This window comes from Felis catus, chromosome B3 (assembly GCF_018350175.1).
Source record: "Felis catus isolate Fca126 chromosome B3, F.catus_Fca126_mat1.0, whole genome shotgun sequence".
Taxonomy (NCBI): domain Eukaryota; kingdom Metazoa; phylum Chordata; class Mammalia; order Carnivora; family Felidae; genus Felis; species Felis catus.
Window position 1 is genome coordinate 59,451,449 of NC_058373.1, and position 23,565 is coordinate 59,475,013.

At 45.9% G+C, this 23,565-nt stretch overlaps 1 protein-coding gene across 9 annotated transcripts in view; it reads left to right on the top strand.

Moving 5' to 3' along the window:
• Positions 1-23,565, top strand: part of FRMD5 (FERM domain containing 5) — a 316,870-nt gene that overhangs the window by 263,688 nt on the left and 29,617 nt on the right. For all 9 annotated transcript variants that reach the window (XM_045059422.1, XM_045059418.1, XM_023255435.2 and 6 more), the window contains 5 exons: positions 7,148-7,252; positions 11,897-11,939; positions 12,168-12,246; positions 19,995-20,092; positions 22,565-22,688. In XM_045059422.1, coding sequence (XP_044915357.1) covers positions 7,148-7,252; positions 11,897-11,939; positions 12,168-12,246; positions 19,995-20,092; positions 22,565-22,688 — 449 coding nt within the window. The remainder of the gene's footprint in view (positions 1-7,147; positions 7,253-11,896; positions 11,940-12,167; positions 12,247-19,994; positions 20,093-22,564; positions 22,689-23,565) is intronic.

Here is a 23,565-nt window from a genome sequence, read left to right on the forward strand (position 1 = left end):
GAGAATCAGTTAGATTGCTGAGCTTGCCATATTTCTCCTGACCCTGGCCACCCAGGCCACTCCCTACAACCCCAGAGATGCCCAGATTTGCCAAACAGCATGTGCATTTGCCCTTTGCAAAAGAGAGGGAGTGCGGACATAATAAATGAGTTGTTTGTTAAACTGTCTTTAGGGTTGGAAGCAAGGAGGGGTCTGTCTGCCCCAAAATGCTGGGCTTTCTTTACAAGTTATCTGAAGCAACATTTTATGAGAGGCATAGTTGTACGAGGGTGTGTGTGTGTGTGTGTATGTAAGAGAGAAGTACAAAGTACAAAAATACAAAATACTGAGCTTTTTTCTAACAAGCCTGGCTGAGGTTTCAGTAATTCTGCAGCTGTGACATGACTAGTCCACTGAGATATTCAGCACTGGCTGGAAAAATACAACCAAAATTTATTCAATCGATAGCAAGAAACATTGATGCCTCTAAGAGTCACATTACTGTAAGAGTGGTCTCACTGTGGGAAAGGCAGATGAATTCGCTTTTCTTCAGGCCCAGCTCAGAGTTTTTTCCTTTCCAGGAACTTCACTGGGCACAAGGAACCCACAGAGACATGAGGATGCCTTGACTCATGAAGCATCATCATTGATGATGATAAGTCTAGCCCTCTTGTTAGTCCTGCACTTACAAACTGTACAACAGCAGGTTTTGAAGGTTCTGCTCAGAGGGTCTTAACTGATCTTGTTGAGTCTGGTTTGGCCATCTGTGCTGACAGAGTCATTCCCATGACATTTGCTTGCATACAGTGACCTCCCTGCTCCAGACTGAATGTGTTTTCCCCACCCCGTGTGCATGTCCTCTGCTTACCCTACCATGTGGCGATGAGTGAAGCCAGTATTCTGACCCAAGCAAGGACAGCCAACAGGGCTCCCCGAGGCACCATGCCTGGCATCTGAACCTACAGCTATCTATTGGCATTGTAAAAATCACCCTGACTCCCTCAGTTTGCATGTGGAATGTGGGGGAGGTGGCATTGAGGCAGGAAGTTTATTAAGAATGTTTATTAAGAATTAAGTGAGGTCAGTGGCTGCAGGAGTCAGGATGAGCACTTGTTCTCTCCTTTTGAACTCTGATTTCCTCCACTTGGGGTCTGGCCTCTCCCCCAGGAGCCACATGGACACATGGCTCCCCTGGCCACATGGCTCCTGACGCTCCAATATGGATGCTTACTGTTTTCATGGGCCCCATCCCTCCTGGCCTAACTCCCGAGTTCCGGAGTCTGTCTCCTCTGAGAATAAGGTGCTGAAAGCATGCCCAAGTGGGGCTCACTGCTGGCTCTGCTGCATTGGGGGCAACCTGCTGCAAAGACGGTATGGCTGCATTTCTCCCTGGAATGAGCTCCTCCATCTTCTTCCAGAGTGAGCTTGGCTGCTTTTCTAGCTGCAGCCTCAGCAGGTCCTGGACAGATTTTGTTGGTTTACGACTAAGGAAGAAAAGTGGGCTCCAGAGCCAGGAGCTCAGCAGGGGTTCCTTCCCTTCAAAGAAAATGTAAATTAGAGTGGAAGATGCTGAGGTTAAGAAATCTGGGGCCCTGCTGTTAGCACTTGGACCCCTTATCCTCCCTCCAGCAGAAAGCTGGACTGGGTGTAATATGTGAACACAAGGGCAGGACTGTACCCCAGTAATTGGTTCACACTTTTTGGCTCAGTTTATTCATGCCGTGGCCCTGAGAAGATGAGCTGATGTGGCTGTTCCTTTGTGACGTTAAAGTGCAGTACACATCATCTGCCCCCGAACCTGGCAGACCTCGACACACACATGCCTTCAGAGGACACTGATAAAGAAAGCAGTCTTTCTTTGGCCTACAAGAAATTTAAATATAAAATTAAGCTAGAACAGAGGCTGCAATGCCATCCAATCCCTGCTGCCTCACCCTTCCCTGTCACTTCCCTGAAGACCAAGTGCAGCTGTTACCCACTCCTCTAGGCACCCCTTTCCTTGGCGTGGCCTCTCGACACCCCTGGGTTCTTGTGGTTTTGGACCCTGTGTGCCCACTGCCTACTCCTCTCCATCTCACCTCTGCCTTCTCTACAGGCCCATGAAACCATGGCCAGCTCTTGTTTAATAGCACGTGGTCCAGGGTCTGAGTTATGATCGCTCTTGCTCTCTTCAAGACTCAAGACTCACATAGCTCATACTTAAAATCTCCCTGCCTTACAAGTAGGCCGATTCAATGAGGTGAGGCCTAATGGCCGGGGGGGGGGGTGGGGGGGGGGTTCTACATGTCAGCCACTCTGATCAGGGTGCACTATGCCAGAGTCCCTGGGATTGACCACATGATGGGTTAAAATAAAGGTGCTCTCAGGGTGTCTGGGTGGCTCAGTCAGTTGAGTGTCTGACTTGATTTTGACTCAGGTCATGGTTCCAGGGTTGTGGGCTCAAGCCCTGCATTGGGCTCCACACTGAGTGTGAAGCCTGCTTGGCATTCTCTCTCTCTCTCTCTCTCTCTCTCTCTCTCTCTCTCTGCCCCTCTCCCCTGCTCATGCTTTCTCTCTCAAATAAATTAAAAAATGAAAAACATTTTAATAAAAAAATAAAGCTGCTCTCCTGTCCAAACTTATGGATTATGAGTCAGAAAAGGCAATTAACCTTGAATAGTTTAGGTCACTGGCCCACTGCATGCTGCCTCAGTCTCTTCCCTAAAGAACAGAGAATAAAAGCCAGGCACTCCAGGAAAGAGCAAGAATATGAATTATCCCAACCTCAGAGTTGCAGGATGATTCTAAGGGATTCATCAATCATTCCGCACACCATTCAGAGAGCGTAAATGGGTTGCGTGTATATGCGCTATTATTTTCAAGTACTGCTAGTATTATTTTCAAATAGGTACTATTGTGGTTTACAAAATACAAATTTATTTTTTAAATGGATGCTGAGTAAGTTATTTTAACCCAATAATATCTTTGGGAAGAGAATAACCTCAGAGGTTCAGCAGGATTTGGGTGCTCTACCTCAGCTCACATGTCCTGAAGATAAACTTCCTCAGGCTTGGAGCCCTGACTTTGTGACTAAACAGTAATCACCTGTCAATGCAAGTGCCTGTTTCTCCAGCTTAATCAATGGCACAACACTAAGCACACAATACACAGTTTAGCTTGTAGCGTCAGGGCCACTGCAGGCAAAGGGAAAAGAAGACAGAACTCACTGGACTTTGCCATCTCATCAAAAGAGAAGACTTGGCTGCCACAGAATATTCCAGAAAGCCCCAGACCTAGTGCAGGGTGATCAAAAAGAGAGCATTCTAGGAAACAGCTGGCTGGCATCTGAAAGTACAAGGCCAGAAAGTTTAAAATTCTTAAACTTGCCCCTGCCAATGGCTTATTGTAGGGAACCCACCATGGTGGTTCAGCTGAATGTGACTCTCTACCCAAAGGCTACCTCAGGCCACTCTGCCAGCCACTGGCGTGAGTGCTCCAAGAGAGGGGCAGGTTGCAACCCTTGGTGAAAGATGCCCCAGCAGTGCTCTGAGTTGATTCTGCCTTTGTGTTTCTGCTGGGAATTGAACTTCATGGAATTCTGCCATAACAAGGAACTCTGTTCCATTCCCCTAACCTCCTACCCTCCAGCCTTGGAGAAACAGCAAAGGAAGATGATTTTCTTCATTAGTTGTCATAAGAGCTCTGTAGCTCAAACCCATGCATCTACCACTGGTAAATGGGAACCTGAAGGAATTCTGACTTCATGGCCAGGAGTAGGGGTCTCACCAGATGCTGGAAAATAACAAGAGCAAGATCCTTTTCTCTGGAGATAAGGGAGGTATACTAGGATTTCTTTTTCATAATTATCTGATGAGAAAAGCTATTCTTGCCTTTTTTTTTCTTTCCTGTGGAGAACTCTGAGTTTGGATCTATTGAATTTAAAGTTCTTGCCACCTAAGGTCCCTACCAGTGTATTCAAGCTGCCAACTCATAAGAACCAGTTGTTTTCATGGAAGACATGATTCTTGTTAAAAGTTCTTGTGATTTGGGGCGCCTGGGTGGTTCAATTGGTTGAGTGTCTGACTCTTGGTTTTGGCTCAGGTCATGATCCAAGGGTCGTGGGATTGAGCCCTGCATTGGGCTCTGTGCTAAGCATGGAGCCCACTTGGGATTCTCTCTCTCCCTCTTTCTCTCTCTCTCTCTATCTCTCTATCCCTCTGCCCCTTTCCCCCTGCTTGCACATACTCTTTCTCTCTTGTAAATAAATTAATTAATTAATAATAAATACTTTATAAAAAATATTTAAAAGTTCTTTTGATTTCTATCACACAAGCACACTTTCCCCATGGCTGCCCCAGGCCCCTGCTAATATGGTTGCTGTACAGATGGAAGTGAACTCCTTTAGCCACTAAAATTCACCTGAGCTGACCACCAGGAAGTAGCCATTTGGTGCAAAGTAAAATGTGTGGAGAAAAATAATCACAATATACCACTGTTTCTTAATATTCCATTTCAATTGCTCTGAGAGAGATAATAGTACAGACATGCCACTTGGGATAGAGTTAAACATATTTCCTCTCCTCCCAGAAGAATTTTAGGAAGAAGTTTAAGCTCTCCCCACACTCTGGGGTGTAAATGAGGAAATCATTGTCAGCCCTTGCCCCAAAAGACTGTTGTTGATAGAGTCTTTTGAAAGACCTGGTTTGTAGCGCACCACCCAAATATCCCAGCATGATTCATAAGTCTGCCTTGAGAGTAGCTCTTTTTGGTGAGAAATCAAAGGGTGTAAGAATCGGGGTGGCTGCCTTGGGACTGTGTTAGGAAGGAGTGCAGGGCCAGCAGAAAAGGTGGGGAGATGCCCACCTGGTACAGCCTTCCTTTGTTGAGCTGTCCACTCTCTCTTCCTTACAATCCTACAAGGATAAGCTTCTTAAGATATTTGCTGAGAGAACTGATCTCCTGCCCTACTTCTCCTGGAAAGTATAGGATGAGCCAGCAGAAGGGGAAGAGGTGAGAAGTAAACATTGCGGGGAGGTCATAAAGGTCTGCCCTTTCTTGGAGCAGTACTGGGCCTTTTGGCCTTTACACAGGTGAGATACTTTGGATCTTATAAGACGACCTTGGTTTTGGATGCAAAATGAGACACGGTCCCACCAGAGGCCACCGTCTGAGCTGAGCTGCAGAGACCCCTGGGGATAGGCCTAGAGACTGCCTTCCTGCAGAGCTGCAGATATTCTGACAGTTTTCCACAAGTCATTCTGCTCCCAGCTCATCCCGGATACTGAGGCATGTCCCTGAAGGAGAAGTTAAAGGTTTAGAAATGGCCTAATTTCCTCACGTTTTGTGAAAAATTTAGCCAACCCCCTACCTTCTAGTCCTTCAGTCATTAGCTTATTTAGTGAATAATTGTTGAGGACCTCGCCACCAGCTAGGTTCTGGGGGACAGCTCCTGCCTTCATGAAAATGACAGCCTAGAAAGGGAGCATATAATAAACAAGTAAATCAATAAGATAATTACAGATTGTTGTAAGTCCCATGAAGGGAATAAACAGGATAAATGAGATGGTAACTGGGAGAGGCCCTTCTGTAGGGGAAAGACCTCTCTAGAGAAAGGACATTAGAGCTGAAACCTCAAGGAGGGAAGGAATAACCATTGGAAGAGCTGCAGTCCAGGCAGAGAGCATGTGGAGACCCGGGGAAAATCCTTGGAGCATCAGGAAGAAAGGCCATGGCCAGAGAGCAGTGAGAAGAAGGATTTGGGAGGAGTTCACAGGAGGTAAGAGCTAGGGTGTATAGGGCCTGTGGTCAGAGTTTAGGTTTTGTTCTGAGAGCAATGGGAAGCCACTGACTGTGTTAAGCAAGAGTGCAACCTGATTAAAGATCACTGTGTACTCACTGCCTCGTTGTTTGTAATAGCAGATTAGAAACAAATTCCATTGATATGGGGCCGGGTCAAATACATGTAGGTTCATCCCAGTGGTCTGCAGCAGTTAAAGACTATGAGGCAGGTCTGTATGTACTGCCAGAGAAAGATTCACAGGATACCCTAAGAAGCAAAAAAACAAGAAATAGAATACAGCATAAAATATACTGCCACTATATTTTTGAAAGTGATTTTATATGTGTGTGTGTGTGTGTGTGTGTGTGTGTGTGTGTGTGTATAGGCTTGCCTGTGTATAAAAGTGTAAAATCCTACGTTAAGTATACACAAGGAGAGGCACCTGGGTGGCTCAGTCAGTTGAGTGTCCAACTTTGGCTCAGGTCATGATCTCATGGCTCATGGGTTGACGACCCACATCAGGCTCTGTGCTGATAGCTCACAGCCTGGAGCCTGCTTCACATTCTGCCTCTTCTTCTCTCTCTGCCACTGCTCTGCTTGCACTCTCTTTCCGTCTCTCTCTCTCTCTCTCTCTGTCTCTCTGTCTCTCTGTCTCTCTCTCTCTCTCTCAAAAATATTTTTTAAAAAGCATATACAAGGAGCTGGTAAGGAGCAACACAAGGAGTTGCTTCTGGGGAGGGAAACTGAGACACAGGGTGGACGGGAGGCCTACTCTTCACAGTGTCTCCTTTTGTATGTTTGAATATATTGGTATGCCTTTGTTACATATTCAGCAAAAAAAGGTAGCTTGTCTAAATCACAATCACTGTGCTGTGTGGAGAGAGCACATTGAGAGATGGTGGTGGCTTGACCATGAAGTTGGTAATAGGGATGGAGAGAAGTGGGTGGATTCAAGATCTACTTTAGAGGCAGGGCCAGCTGGACTCTGTGTATTCCACACTGACTTTCCCTGCTCCCACTTGTTCAGGAAAGCTTTGTGCATTGAGATTGGAACTGGGCTTCCCTGACTCTCCTCTGACTTCTGTGACATCTTTGTGGAAGGAAGGGCTCTTTGGCTCCTTCTAGGTGCTAAGAGCTTCAGAACTCTAGAGACTATCTAACACATCACAATATGGAGGACATCATTACAGACACATGCCCTTTTCACATCCTCATCCAACTTGTAGATGATTTTTTTTAAGTAATCTCTAGGCCCAACATAGGGCTTGAACTCTCGATCCTGAGATCAAAAATCGGATGCTCTACCAACTGAGCCAGCCAGGTGCCCCTAGATGATCTTTAATGACAATCAAAACACAGTTACACTGAAGAAGCACTATCGTTTCTCAATGGAGCTTGCTTTCTTTGCAGAGAGATGCCAAAGGCCAGTACCTGTTTGACCTTCTTTGCCACCACCTGAACCTTCTTGAGAAAGACTATTTTGGGATCCGCTTTGTGGACCCAGATAAGCAGCGGGTAAGTCAATATTCAAAGCACAAGTGGAGGAGAGGATTTGTCAGTAGGCTGAGTCCTTGAACTGCCACTCATACTCATGGTTTTAGCCTCAAGAGTCAGGGACCAACCGGGCCCTGCAGTTGGGTGTCATCTCTTCAGATCACCGTATTAGATATGGAAGCTCACCTAGTGTGGCCTGTTGTTTCACAGATGCTGAAATGGCAGCCCAGAGGGTTGAAGTGATTTGCCCAGTTGTCCAGTTGGAGGCAGAGCAGCTGGGCTGGGTCATGATCTTGGAGCATAGGTCACAGGCTGAGCCTCTCCTGCCTGCTTTCTAGTAAACGAGCTGAACCACCCTGTTCCAGTTAGGAAGCGTCTCACCTAAAGTGCCACGCCAATCTAGTGGGGGCAGAACAGAAAGATAACTGAACTGACATGGGCCTTCCAACGCCTTGCAAACGCTGTAGTACTCATTCTGATGCACACAACATATGTGGCTCTATAGACACAGGGCACATTCCAGACAGATAGGAAAGCAAGTCCATTACCCTCAGGCCCCAGCCTCCCTCTCCAGCTTCACCTCCCCTGACCTTTTTCCTCCAACACCATCCTCTCTTTATAGAGCCTTCACCTGTACAGTTCCCCTGCCTGGAACTTTTCTTCTTCCTGGCCTCACGTCTCCATACTCCATGCTTTTCTTCTGGCTAATTCCTCACATGTAATGTCTCAGCTTAGACTCTCACTTCTTCTTCACTTCCTCACTTCTTCCCCACTTCTTCCAGGGATTCTTCCCTAATCAACACTCCAAACGAGGGGCCGTTCCTGTGTGCCCCCATGTGCCCTGTACTACCCCTGTTGTAGCATTTACACCATGCTGTGGCTGCCTGTTTGAAAACCTGTGTTCCCTGCAAAATTGTAGATCCCATGAGTGTGTGGGCTTGCTCTCATCATCACTATATCCCATAGAACTAGCAGAGGGCCTAGAATGTAGTGGATATTCAGTAAATATTTGCCGAAGGAATGATGAGTGTGTGGGTTAATGGTTTATAATGCCAAAATTTTCCCCTCCACTCGCCCAGATGTTCCACTAGCAGAAACTTGCAGCTCCTCTAACTTCTCTTCATCAGCCCTTTCATTTCTGTGGGCATATAGTCTCCGGCACCCCCTCGAAGTGCGAAAGTATGCAGAAGCATCACCCTTTGCCCACCCCCTACTCTGGTCTGCCGTCCTCCAAAGACATTATCAACACGAATCCCAGAGGGCCCCCCCCTTTTCATGAGTCCACTGATTTTCTTCACAGTTCCAAACATGGGCTCCACCTCTGTTGTCACGGGGGCCTTGGAACCCCAGAAGACACAGCCCCCCAGCAGTACCCAGGACCTCAGATAACGAATGAATGGATCCGCCCCTCCTCATGCCAGAGTCAAGTGCTGTTTTGTTCTTTGATGCTCTGAGCCACTGTGTCTCCAGGTCACATTTAGAATTTTATACTGGACACATTAGCTTAAGGAAAGAATCCAAAGGACTGTATTCCTTTCCTTCAACAAGTCCTGCCCTCTTGACTGACATATTTTGGTCCTCCTGGCTCTGCAGAATTTTGAGCAGTGTCACGTTCAGCCCCTCTCCATATAAAGGCTCTACTGTCTTGACCTAAATACTGTCCTTAGCTCTGGGCCATAGTATAAGACCCCAAAAGTGCCATGACACCAGGATGCTACATGTCCTCACATGCTGTACGTGTCCATTCACTATATAATAATGGGCTGTTTTTACAAGGGGTTTTCTTGTTGTTGTTTTGTTTTTGTTCTTGTTTTTGTTTTTTGGTCTGAGCTGTTTCTCCTTAAGAAGGAAAGCCGGTTACCCCAAGTTCTCTTTGTCTCCCAAAGAGAGCAGCTTATGAAGAAAAGAGGACAAAGTGTATCATGCTCATTATTTTCTAGTTAGGTCAGAATGTACTTGAGACATATAAGAGAGTATATGGAGGTAAATAAAGATCAAAAGCAGGAGGAGACAGAAATATGAAGAAATGGGGGAGAGGAGAAATTAACATGTATGGAGTGGCAACTGTGTGCAGGGCTCTGCACTAGGTCTTTCAGCCGATGTTACTGGGCACCGAGTTGTATCAGGCACTGAGCTAAGAGCTTCACATATGTTCTTTAATCCTTAACACAGATGAGATGAGTATCCACAATTCAGATATCCATTCTCTGAATGCGTAAATAAAATCTCAGGTTAAGTAACTTGCCCAAAGCAGATGGCAATGCCAGTCTCCATCTCAGAGCTGGCTGATGCCAGAGTCTGTGTGGTTTCTAAGGCTCCATGCTGAATTCATCATACCTGATAGTTTCTGAAGTTGTGTGATGGCTCAGGGGTTAAGGCTTGAGAGAGTGCTTGAGAGTTGTGGGAAAATTATCATTCTAGATCTACTGACTCATGGTAGAGACAAAGCAGGTAAGCTCCCCGCTCTCTTAGGGTGTGAGGTCCTAAAATAAACCTCCTACCCTGGGGCAGCAGAACCCAAGCTCACATTCACCCCATCACTGCTTGCTCTGCATGGGTCCCCATGGGGGTCTGGGGATTCTCCTGGTCCCCCTGGAGGAGATGCCCTCACTCCCCCTTTTCCCTATTCCTGGCTCAGGCCCAGGGCCCCAGCCTGCTTTCAGCCTCTCCTTTCAAGGTGGAGGTACCCTTTCAAGCCTCCAGAGCCTGCAGATTGTGCCACACTGTCCCAATGACCCAAATACAGACGGAAACTCCCCTCTGAACTTTCTTTTCTCTTCTCCTGACCCTTGCTCCCAGCCTCATGTTATCTATCAGTTTGCCAGTAATTCTGGGACCCAGATTTAGCCAGACTGCTACAGAAGGTAACTGTAACCATCACCATATTTTTGGAATCCTGGTTTTTCTGATTTCTCTATCAGACTGTCAAAAGCTCTTGGACAAGCTGTGAGGGCTTTCCCCTCCCTTCCCACCCCTCTCCTGTCTCCTCCAGCCTCTCCTTTCTGGAGCCCTCACTGCAGTGCTGACCGAAGTCCTCCTCAGCTCTTGCCAAGAGGAATAGACTTTTTGTTATTCAGCTCCACCTGCCTTCTGCTGAGAGTGCATCTCATAGCCTTTCCTTGTAGTTTCTGTCTTCCTTTGTTTCTTTATTTTAATCTATCAGTCAGGTGCCTGGGGGCATTCTGTTTACTGAGCCCCAGACACTTGCTGTGTTCTTCTTGCCGTACACAATTCTGATGTGCTCCGGTCACACGGGCCTCCTCGGCCTTCATAGGCTCAGCCTGGAACCCCAGTCGTTTCCATGCAATTTCATCTCTTGCCTTTGCTTCCCTGTGAAGCCGAGCCGCGGTGGGCCTTGTAATGTGAGAAGGACCTCTTAACCACATTGAGTGGCTATAATGAGTTGCCAGCCTCGTGGGAACTCAGATCAGAGGAAGCAAGAGAGCAGAATGTCAGCCCAGATTATCCATGTGGAGCTGACGGAAGAACTGGCTCTTAGTGGGTCCATTAACTGCATGACCCACAGCCCAGCCCAGAAGGTGAGAGCTGGGAATTGCAGGAGGCCAGGATGCTGTCTGCATGGCCCTGGCTGCTTTCCTGCCAGAGGGAGGACTCTGCCAAGATGTTACGCTAAATGGAAGTAGCCAGAAGAGAGGAAGATGTGGACGGGCTTCCATCGTCTGTTTGACGGCTATCCATTGAACACTATCCTAGGCATCGGTGGATGACATAGTTTTCTGCCTTCCCAGAGCTTAAGGCTAGTGGTTTTAGTCTACTTCCAGATAATCAAATCCCACTTAACAGCAGTCATAGCTCTCTGCAAACTGTCAGGTTTCCTGATTAGCATAAAAGCAACAAGCATCCATAATGCATTGTGTAAAGCATCTATGTAGAACTGGGAAATAGATACAGAATGGTCTCACTGCTTCCTTCCTGCAAACGTAAGTTCCATGGGAAAAAATGTATTTCTACTATATCCTTCCTTTATGAAAATCCAAGGGAAATACAGTACTATCCTACACATTGGTTGTGGTTAGTTATCTTATGAGACTGAGACTTTAAACATCCCTGGATGCCAAGGAATCCTGAGTATGTACGCTGTAACACAAGGGCTGGCAAGATGTTGCTCAAACAAAGATGGAGTATACACCAGCCATCCCTGCCTTCTCACCATGTATGAAATTCCACCTGTTAATACTTTCTAGAGCCATGACCAGTAGCCTCTGTCCCTACTGCCCACCCACCTCTGCCAAAAAATAGCTGGCACACAACATAAACACACACAGCCCACTGAAGTCAGCATTTCCCTGTCCAAGCCAGGTGGGGTTTTGTCCCCGTTACACATACGTGCATTCACTTGTGCCTACTGCTGTGCCAGAAATATGGCTCAGAGCTTTGGCACCCTGCTTTGGAAGGCAGCATTGCCGGGGAGGCCCAGAAATGGCATCTGAAGCTGGAACTCTTCCCCCTTCACAGCTGCTTCCATGGGGAACTTACTTCAGAAAACCCTATCACTCTCTACTCTCCAAGCCTACATGTCACAAGCTTTTGTGCTGCTTTCACCCTGGGCTACAATCCGTCCAGTCACTGAAATTGAGTAAAACAAGTTATAGTTGACACTGCTCCTCTCATTAGTGTTTTCTTCTTCTGTGTTCTCTGTTTCAGCATTGGTTGGAGTTCACAAAGTCTGTGGTGAAGCAATTGAGATGTAAGTATTCATGAGAAGATGGGAAGCCTCACCCCTGGGGAGGGTGGGACAAAACCTCCCACTGATAGTAAGTCTTGGTGACTATCCACTGTTCTGACTGTGAGCTGGCCCTAAATATGTGAAGATCCTCTTAGGATGGTCCAGAAGGCTGTGCGTCCCTGTGGGGAGGGAAGTCCAGTCGTCCTCTGGGGAGGGTGTTTCCTAATGGGCACATCTTTGTCTCTGCAGCGCAGCCTCCGTTCACCATGTGTTTCCGCGTGAAGTTTTACCCCGCAGATCCTGCTGCGCTGAAAGAAGAAATAACCAGGTAAGGCTGAACTTCCCTCAGCGACTCAGACCTGTTGGGGAGGATAGGAAAGAGGCACTGAAACCTCTTAGATCCTCTATTTTGGAAGCTTGTAACTCTTATGAACAAGGAATCTTCCTAAATATAACCTTACCTCTTCTGTATTTCATTTCCACATGCTTTCTTTACTCACCCCCCCCCCCCAGTAGAACTGGAATGGAGTGAGCTTCTTTTCTTCAACAAGTGTGTATACTTCATTTTAAACTAGTCATCTACAGGGGCGCCTGGGTGGCTCAATCAGTTAAGTATCTGACTCTTGATATCAGCTCGCGACATGATCTCACAGTTCATGGGATCGAGCCTCGCATCAGGCTTCGCACTGACAGCACAGAGACTTCTTGGGATTCTCTCTCTCCCTCTTTCTCTCTGCCCTTCCCCTGCTTGCTTGCTCTCTCTCTCTCTCTCTCTCTCTCTCTCTCTCTCTCTCTGTCTCTCCCTCTCTCTCTCTCTCCAAATAAATAAAAATAAACTTAAAAAAAAAAAAAGAAACTAGTCATCAACAAAGGGGTCTGGAGTAACTATTTAATCAAAAGCATTTTTTTTTTCTTTTACCAAGGATGTGGCCCCCATGGATGTTTTTCAAGAGGGCAGGTTGCTTTTTTAGGGGATTGAAATAGACTCCAGTGGCCTAATGTACTTGAGAAATGCCGAAGTAGGACACTGAAAAATAAGCTGGGAAATACTGAAGATTTTAAATCCAAGTGGATAAACCCCCAGTGTGCTAATGGATCAGGTCCGTGATAAACTCTTCGTTGTGGGGATCATGCTCTGTGGCAGGCAGACAGCTGCATGGAATGAATCCTATCTCATCCAGCACCACTCAAGGATGAGAAAGAACTTTTGTGCCCACATTATCCTACAAGAGGGTCAATGAATAGGAGCTTCAAATCTTCACCAGGGTTTTGTGTATATGAGCCACATTCTCTCTGAAAGGCTTACATCCAAGATCCAGGAATGCTCTGTAACGAGGATCCTTAATTTTTATATGAGAAATATCTAGTTTTGACATTAGCAAAATGTTGATGTTACCTTGTAGAGATTGGGGCCTGAGGTCAAGAGGTGATGCCAGGGAATCCTAGAACTGAGGAGACAGCTCTGCCAACTCTCCCCGCAATTCCCCAAACCTTGGACACCACAGAAATTTGGATGAGGCTGTTGCCAGTTATATAGACTCTGTCCTATAAGGCCTTGCGATCTACTTCCAGATCCTGAACTGCTTGGGGGAATTCCAAAGAAAGGAAAGAGGAGGGAAGAAGGGAGGAGTAAAGAATATGGACCTATGTTCACTTCCTGTTCTGAAGAGCGTGTCCCTAGTTTTATATCAGATAAAAGGAGCTGAAGTTTCTCTGAGAAGGAAAACGAGGAAAGGGGGAGAGAAGAGGGCAAGAAACAGGACTAAGTAATACAAAGGAAGCACAGAAGTAGGACAGGGAGGAAAAGTGGCTTCTTCACATGGGCCCCAGTGGAGGGTGGGGGGAGTCTTGCAGTGGAGTTGGAGGCATGAGGAATGTTGTTTGCTTTGGATGTTTGGGGCAGTGTGTATGCACCAATTTTGAAGCACTGAGGCCAGTGAAATGTGTAGTTAGAACCAAACCTCATGCTCCTTACTGGGCACAGAAACTGCAGGTTTGGGGCACCTGGGTGTCTCGGTCAGTTAAGCGTCTCATCTGACCTTTGATTTTGGCTCAGGTCATGATCTCATGGTTTGTGAGATCAAGCCCCACATTGGGCTCCGTGCTGAGCATGGAGCCTGCTCGAGATACTCTCTCTTTCCCTCTGCCCCTCTCCCCCACTTACACTCTCTCTCTAAAATAAATTTGAAAGAAAAGAAAAGAAGAGGAAAGAAGGGAGGGGGGAGGGAGAGATGGAAGGAAGGGAAGGGAAGGGAAGGGAAGGGAAGGGAAGGGAAGGGAAGGGAAGGGAGGAAGGAAAAGAAAGGAAAGGAAGGAAGGAAGGAAGGAAGGAAGGAAGGAAGGAAGGAAGGAAGGAAGGAAGGAAGGAAGGAAGAGGGAGGAAGAAAGAAAGAAAAAAAGGAAGGAGGGAAGGAACGAACGAACTACAAGTTCTGATTGTCCACGTGGAAGTGGACGTGGCTCTACTTTGCTTCTGAAAACCAAGCTCATCCACATGACAGGAGAAATCTTGTAGTTTTAGGCAGGAGAGTAAGGGTAGAACCCCTATGAATGACAACTTAAACAGAGAGGACTTTTGGCAAAGCACTAGCCTGCCCTGCTCAGGACCCCCAGAGGATTAACCTCACTCTGACCTGTCCCAGCCCCTCCCCACTCCCCCTGCTCCCTGCTTCCCTGCCAAAAGAGGTGATGATGCCAGGGCCGACCCAGAAGTCCACACTCCCGTCCACGTGTCTGGACAAATTTAACACACCTTTCTTGAGAACCCAGCACCTTGCCTCCTAACACCACACATCAGGATCGTCTGGTTTTCACCTCACTAGACCAACAGGGGGGATGACAGGGATTATTCTAACAACTCAGTGAGCTGCCAGTAAGAACAGAGCAGACACATGGCTTTCTGATTTGATTAAAGGGCAAAAACACATGGTTATCTTGGCCCTTAGGAGGAGCTCTTAACACAATTTTCTAAGTCAAATGTTATTACATAATACTAATGTACAGACTCTCCTTCCCAAGAAGAAGCATAGACCTGGAAGCTCAGATCCTATTTCTGTCACTTCTTGGCTCTGTGGCCTTGGACATAAGGTATTTAATCTGTCTGACCTTCAGACCCCTTATTTATAAAATGAGAAGAGTAACATCTACCACCTAGAATTGTTGGGAGAACTGACCACTACACTGGGATCTTGCACTTGGTAATACACCACCACCACCCCCCCCCCCCCGCCCCCGCCAGCAAGGCTTACACTGAGCAGAGACTGCCAGATTGATTACATGGTCCGTGCACCCCAAGGGCTCTGCATGGGACACGAGTACAATTAGTTGTGGCTTTTCTCCTTTGTTGATGTGAAAAAGGTACTTTTCTGATAATCCCTACTCCTCCTCTGTCCTTTTCCCCCACCAGCTAGAATCCTAACACTTAAGGAGCTAACTTTTGAGGATTCAGAGAGAAAGCCATCCCTGGTAATCAGTCATCCAAGTCCTCATGGTACAGCATGGGGACCAAGTCCAGGCCTCTCTCCAAGTCAGCCGACTTCAAAGGCACAGACAAAGGCACTGAAGCTCCCCTGCTTCCGCATACATCTGTGCTGAGCATCCTTGACTGTTTTCCCCTTGCTCTCCACCTCACCAACCTTCCTTCCCTAGAATACATCTTTCGAGCATTGTTGGGGGTATGAACCCCAGAATGCCTGGGCCTGATTTAGAGTCTTTGTGCCTCCCCTTCCCCAAGGCATCCTGTGGAGGCCTTGGAATTAGCCGCATCTTTCTCCTCATTCATGTCTCTGCTGATCTTGAGAAAGTGGGTACCTGCCCCAGCCTCACTAATTACCCATAATTCATTCCTGGCTTAAAGTCCTCCATGCCACCTTTCTGCCAAGCCAATTTAGCCGTCAGTGTGTTTTTTCCTAGCGATATTGGTCCTAAATTTCAGTGCCATCTCAGCTATTCCCATAAAGGCAGACTGAGAGGAGGGGATGAAATAGGAAGTAAAGAACTGTGCTTCAATTTATCTCTTGGACTCTTCCCAGATGATAAATTTAGTTGCCAAATCCTGATTAATCTCTTTTGTCATTTTGTAAAGTAATAAATAGATTTTCTTGTCTGAGCTAGAGACAAGGCAGAGAAAATGGGGATTAGGCACCAGATTTAGCGTTTAACAGGGACCGCAGGTGTATGAACTCTGGAAAGATCAAATAATAGAAAGAAACTGAGTGCAAATGGGGCCCCACCCTCTAAGGAAACAAAGCTGCCTGACATGTGTTTGAGCAGGTGCTCAAAAAAAAATAAAATGTTAATGGAATGAATGAATCTCTTCATGAATGGAGTTTATAGGTCATTTATTCCTTCAATGAATATCACTTGAGCCTAGCTTAGGCTAAGATGGACTGGCAAGCTTTTTCTATAAATAGTAAGTATTTTAGACATTGTGTACCATATGGTCTCTGTCATAACTGCTTGGTTCTGTCTTTGCAGTGTGAACACAGCCAGAGACGATACCTAAATGAATGAGTATGGCTGCGTTCCAATAAATTTTTTTTTGTTTTTTAAAGTTTATTTATTTTTTGAGGGGGGGGGGAGGGACAGAGAGAAGGGGACAGAGGATCTGAAGCAGGCTCCATGCTGACAGTAGAGAGCCCTGTGCGGGACTCGAACTCATGACCTGAGCTAAAGTCAGATGCTTAACCGACTGAGTCATCCAGGTGCCCCTAAAATTTTGCCTTATTTCATTGGAAACTCTGGTGGCAGGCCATAGTTTGCTGACCCCAGACCAAGGAATCAAAAAGAACTGGGTATAAATTCTAGGTTGTTTAACTAGCTGTGTGACCAAGCAAGCAACAGTCTCTGCAGTCCGTCAGTTTCTTCATCTATGAAGCACAATAAAACCAGTAGTCACCTCAGAGTCACTGTGAGGACTGCATGAGACAGTACGTGTTCAACAGTACAGTGTGGTGGTGCCTGGCTGGCTGAGTTGGTAGAATGTATGATTCCTGATCTCAGGGTTGTAAGTTTGAGGCCCATGTTGGACATGGAGCCTAGTTAGGACAACAAAATAAAATGAAACAAAAAAACACAGTACAATGTGTGGCTCACAACATGCACTCAGTAAATCATTATTGTTTTGTTATTGTTTTGTATCTGTCTCTCCCCACTGGAATGTAAACTCCATTAAGAGTAGGGACTCAGTTTTGTTCCCTTCTGTATTCCCAGAACCCATGACAGTGCCTGGCACAGTAAGTGCTCAGAACTGGATGGAGGGATGGAGGGATGGATGGTGGCTGGGAGGGAGGGCAATTAGGTGAGCTAAGTAAAGGATGTACAAGCTCTCTAGAAGAATATTAAAAGTGAATTAAAAAATCATCTCTGACTCCAAGGAGCTTGCAGGCTAGTATGGGGGAAGAAAACATTCTAAACATGATTAAAGAAAAGGGGTGGTAGAAAATAGAGGAGGCCAGGGAAAGAGTCTGATAAAGGAAAGTTGAATCCAAAGAAAAAAAATCTTGGGAGAAACTCTTCAGGAGACACCACTGCTTTCCTGAAGTCAGAACTTTTAATTCTGGAAATATCTGTGGATTCGTCTCTACACTTTGTTATCAGAAAGCACAGTGCCACAGCCAATACCTTGGAGAGATGTACATGTCACAGAAAGATAATTTTCCTTGGCTGTCTTTTAGGTTTTCACTTGCTCTGCCATCAGACGGTCCCAATTCACACCTCCCTCAATTTAGGACAATGTTGGCATTAAAACAAAAATGGAGGTGAGGCCAGGAAGAGATAAGTAAAGTTTACCCAAAAACGTGTCCTAAGGAACAGGCTTGTCTTAAATCTGGTCTAAAGCTGATTTCTTGTTCGGTTCCGATGAGAATTTCTCCCTGATGACACAGTTCTCTTGCCTGTATTCAGGACTCCTTTCTTGCTAACTGACAACTAACTGAATTACCACGGGGGTAGGAAAAGCATCAGGCCTTGAGTCAGGAGATCTTCCTTGACTCTGATCACTGTGTCACCTCAGAAAAGTCACTCTATATGTATAGCCTCTGTTTCCTCGCCTATGAGAGAATTAGGCTCTACAGCTCCTATTCTGAGGTTCTAAGATTGGGTAACCAAGCCAGCCTGCTCATCAGGAGCTGGGAACGCTACGTGGCCCTGGCAGACCGATCTCCTGGCTGGAAACAAAGTGGCCCTAGTGGCGGTATCTCAGGCAACAAGAGAGACTTCCTTAGGCCCATGCATGGCAGGGGAGAATGTGCCAGGTTCTCTTGAGAATAGGTCTAAGAATGCTGTGGGTCACGTGGGATATATTTTCATGTCCAGCAACAGTGAGTCATTGGTTGCCTCCTTCAGTGAATAAAACATGAAGCTTGATGAAAGCCACTGTAGCAGAAAAGGGAGGGGGGACCCCTAATACAACTCTGTACCCTGAAGCTGTTGGCCGATTCTTTCTTGGACTTAGTGACTTGCTAACAAACAGAATAAAGCAGAAGTGATAGTGTCTGAGACGAGGTTATAAAGAAGTGAATCCTCCTGTCAGGCCTATAGATGTTGGTCTTGAGTTCATTTCTTCTTGTCTAAAGAATGTGCTTTGGTTTTTTTTAGGATGTTGACTTGCCCCTCCTTCCCCTACCCCCTCTAATTGCTGCACCATTGTCTAACAATGTTCCTGTGGCCTTACCCTTGACCCCCCTGTAGATGTCCTACCTCCAAAAGTCTGAATAAACCCCACCCAGCAGTGGAAAGCCTGTTTCCTTTCCAGCTCACTGGAGGCACCTGCCATGCACCCATTGATAAAGATGCCTGATAAAGATAATGGTTCTCAGGGTGAGGAGGAGCATGTCCCCCCTGGGTGGGAAGGGAGCAAATCAGAAGGCTTCAGCAGGGCTTTTATCAAACCCAGGAGCAAGAAGATACACACAGATTCTGATGTGCTCTCTCCCCACCCTGGGGGATGTTTTCCTCACCACCACATTGAGAATCAGTGCCCAGAGCCTTGTTGTCCGTTTCAGCTATCTCCTTTAGTCCAGTATCCCTGAATTGTAGCACAGAGAGCTGTAGAAGGAGTGATATATGAACTCAGGCCCAGGGAATGATCAGTGAGTGAGGGACAAAAGATTTGCTTCCATGTCCCACCAAAGGGACAGGGCCATTTAACAGTGACTAGGAGCCAACCTCAGGAGTCTTACAGTCAGTCCTGAATTTGAATCCTGACTCTGCCACTTCCCAGTTGTGTGCCCTTGAGAAAATTACTTAAGCCTCAGTTTCCTTATGTTAAAAAGGGGGGATGATACAACACTGTATGTTAACTATATTGGAATTAAATTTTTTCTAAAAGGGGGGGGGGTGGATCATAGTACCTATTTCAAAGTATTAAGTGAGAATTAGATGAGCTATGCATGCAAAGTACATAACACCTGGCCTGGCAGGTAGGAAGTGCTCAGTACACATCAGCTACTACCAGCTGTTGCTCTTGATGTCCTGCTTCTACTGAGGTGAGAGTTTTCTGTTTGAAGAAATGCTAGCCACAGGTTTCTATGCTTCCTTCACTGCTATTGAGCTCAGCCAATAATTGAAGGCCGTTCCACATATGGACAGATTGGTTTGACAAGCTGAGGCAGAACTCTTCCTTGGGCTGGTTCCTTCATGCTCCATTCCACTTCTTAAGAAGAAACATCAGCCAGAGTCCTAGACAGGGAGAAGCCCAACTGGCCCCTCTCTGCTGACACAGGTTTCTTTTTCAGCATCGAATGGGCCAGGGCTGGCTCGTTCCAAAACCCAACACTGGGAGGGAGGACACAGTGCTTTTGCCAGGAAGCACCGTTTCTGTTTAGAGCTACCGAAGGAAACTAACAAGTTGTTTTGAATTGAATCCCAAATCAGTTCAGGGCAAAGTACTTAAAAAAGTCTTCAGGGAAATGGAAAATATGTTTGTTCTGTGGTGCCATTTTAAGTTTTTGTTTTTAAAATTCATTTAAATTCATTTAAAATTCATTTAAAAATTTCATAAGCTTATATTACATACTTATGTCTTTAAAGAAATCAGAGAAATCCTTTATAGTTCACCCTCTCTTTTCTCTCTAGGTATTTAGTCTTCCTACAGATCAAAAGGGATCTCTACCATGGCCGTCTCCTCTGTAAAACATCAGATGCTGCCTTGTTAGCAGCTTATATCCTTCAAGGTAATGACTTTTGACAGGATGAATGAACTTGCTTTCATGCTAAGTACTGATTATATTATTTCAGTCACCACAGATGACTACTTCTTGGACATAAACAGTATCTAACTTGAAGCAGAGTCTAGGTTGGAGAGCTTCTTTGCCTAGCCTCCTTAGTCCCAGAAAGCTCTGACCACTCAACCCTAAACTGTGCCTAAGGTCTTCCTGCAGGCTTCTTTAGGTCATCATGACTCTGGGATTTCCTCCACCCTTGGTTGATAGAGTTACTGGGACTCTGGAGAGTCATCTGAATCAATTTTTCTAAGACTTTACATGCAAATCTCAAAGGTGTGAAGTATCTTGGAATTCTGGTTTCTCAGAGACCTTTCCATTCAGAGTGTTCAAAGTTGAAATGTTTACAAGTAACAGATATATTTCCTAACATGCTAATAATGTAGAGTTGAGTCTGTATCCAGCAGATTCCCAGACTGCCTTTTTTTTTTTTTTTTTTTTTTTTTTGCAAAACATTGGGAAAGGTATGCACTCTTCATCTATGTGATGCCTTCTCCTTCCATGAAGTACAGGGGCTCCTGAGTGCCACTTCTAAGGCTTCCCTTAGTCCTTAGGCCTGAACTGTCCCCAGATTGTTCAGGACTACACTAAAATCATGAAGTTTCCTTCAAAGAATCTGAACTCTTAATTGGAAATCTGTGAACTCCAGGAAGCTACTTTGTGGAGAGAACCTGGAAAATGTTTGCCAAAAAGAAACTTCAGTTCATCTGTTAAGAGAAATATCATAGCCGTGTTAAGAATGTAAAAGTCAGGGGTACCTGGGTGGCTCAGTCAGTTAAGCATCCAACTTCGGTGTAGGTCATGATCTCATGGTTCGTGAGTTCAAGCCCTTTGGGGGGTGGGGGGGAGGTGGGTTGCTGGTGCCGAGAGCCTGGAGTCTGCTTTGGATTCTGTGTCTCACTCTCTCTCTGCCCCTCCCCTGTTTGAGCTCTGTCTCTCTCTCAAAAATAAACACACATTAAAAAAATTTTTTTGAAAAAGAATGTAAAAGTCAACACAGCAAGTTTGACTTCTGAGAGTCCTGTTTTTAAAAAATCACCTAACCGGCAACTCTAGAAGGTGCCTCCCTAAGCTACCCAACTAGAGCTAAGCAACTCTAAATTACCCAAAGAGGCCCCTTTCATTTTTAAAGGAGAAAACCTGGTGTTAAGTGAGATGTTAAACTCTATTATTTCCTTCAGTTTTACCCTGACAACATTGAATTTTTCTTTTTCTTCTTTTTCCTTTAAAAAAGTAGTTGATGTCCAAAATTGATGTTTTCTACTTGGAGCTTTCTAAATAAAATCACAATAAATGACTTCATGGCTCAAGGTCACTCTGGACTGTAGGTCCAGGGAAGCTTTTAGTCTCTTGCAGAACGATAGAAATTCCCAAGTAATTTGGAAGACACAATGAGTAGCTTTGTGCACAAGTACAATATTCAGCTGTGAGAGGAGGGCACATTTTCCTCTTAATATTTATTCTCCCCTCAAGATTTCGCACAGGCCCTGGTTGTGGTTCTCACTAACGAAGGAGAAAGGACAAATACAAAGCAGCTGGCACTTCTGACATACTTTCTCCTAACATAGGCACGATGTTCCCTGTGGAGCCCTTCCTGTGCAGAGGACTGGGTTCTGATCTGCTTTGTGGAGAGCGTCATGGGCCCACCACACTACCCTATGGAAATCTCACTGATCTGAGATCCTGGCAGCTTTAGGGATGGACTCTTTGTCTCTCTACATGGGTAGAGGAGAAACAGCGCCCCATGCAGGAAGCTAGGAAATCAGCCTTAGGACCTGGTGCTCCAGAACTCAAAGACCAGTTTCAGTCTTCTACTCTTGAGGTTCTCTCAGAGGGGCGTGGCACCTGGTCAATGGCACCCTCAATGAATATTTACTCAAATATATTCACTTGCTTTGATTTGATTTGATTTGATTTTGACTGAGAGTGGAGTTCTGAGTTTGGGTCATAGCTCATTCATCAATGTGTCCCTGCTAAAATCCTCAAAACTGACGCTTTAGACTTCTGATCTGGCTCAGGCCCAAGAGGCTCTCTCTTCCTGATGCAGCTCGGTTTCTTGTGCTGCCACCAAGAGCTATGATCCCAGGACCTTTTCTCAAGCCTGAACAGATAAAGACCGTGATGCAAGCTTCTGCTTTTCTATTGGATGTTTACTTGTGGTGACCACAGAATACAGGCTTGGCTCTGGTATCTCTGCTTAGACTTGATATCACCCCAGGGTGCACATCTGGGAAAACAAAGGTGGGTTATGCTTCTTCCGAAGAGCACGCCCTCCATCTAACCCATAGCCACACTCAAGATCCACTGTTCTTTGGAAATGTGGTGTGTGCTTTGGCTTTTGCTCTGTGTGTTCATCTCTTGTTGCTTTACCAGTGCTGATTTACCTACCTCCACAACTGTTTTACTCTGCTTTCCTTTTGCAAGCGGAGATTGGGGATTATGACCCAGGGAAACACCCTGAAGGCTACAGCTCCAAGTTCCAGTTTTTCCCGAAACATTCAGAGAAGCTGGAAAGGAAAATTGCTGAGATTCACAAGACAGAACTCAGGTATGTGATACTCAGTTGAGGCTCAGGACACTCTGTCCCCCACAGCCTGAGCATACAAGCCCCATGCTGCATCCTGACTCCGGGATGTACCATTTTCAGCATTGCACTGACAGCACAACCCCAAGCCCTATAGAGTAGGCTGAAGCCCAAGGGCAAGAGGGACATTGTATTGTAAGGAAAACAGAGAGAGATTGGCCTCTGAAAAGTATTCACGTTACTAAGATAAATGATGAGACAGAGGAAGAAGCACGGACTGGGGAAAAGGAAAAAAAAAAACATAAACAGCAGAAGAGAAAAAAGTGAGAGGAGGCATATGAAACATGGGCAAGCCTCTGCCTTCAGTCTGTGACAGTGTGATAGGTGGCTTCTGGGTCAGGGGATGGGACTGTGCAGAGCTGGCCTAGTTCATGAACACTGGGGGTGCCCTGAGAGCTCTTGGTTCAGGGGCTGTGTCTTCAGCACTGCCTCACTCAACCCCACAGCACTGCACAGAAGGAAGGGGCAGAGAAGAGGCTGGAAGCAGGGGCTTGTCCTCCTCAAATTCTTAGTTTTTTCAGAATATGCCACATTCCATAAAATAGCATTAACGTGTCCTTTCACCCACGTGAAATAGGATTTTCTACAAAGATTGATTTAAAGAAAAAAAAAGGCAACAATAGAGTGTATGGGCTCTATTTTGTGTGGCATTCTGGAGCACATATACCCCAAACTGATAAACTATGAAGAAAAAGGCCATATACACTGTAGCACTGTAAAATAAAACATATTAGTACATTACAATTTTTAGAAATCTTTGTCAATGTTGGTGTAACTACCTTTCTGGGGAAGGATAATGCCGAAGTGGGGGGGAAAGACATTTCTAGCGTTAATATTAAGT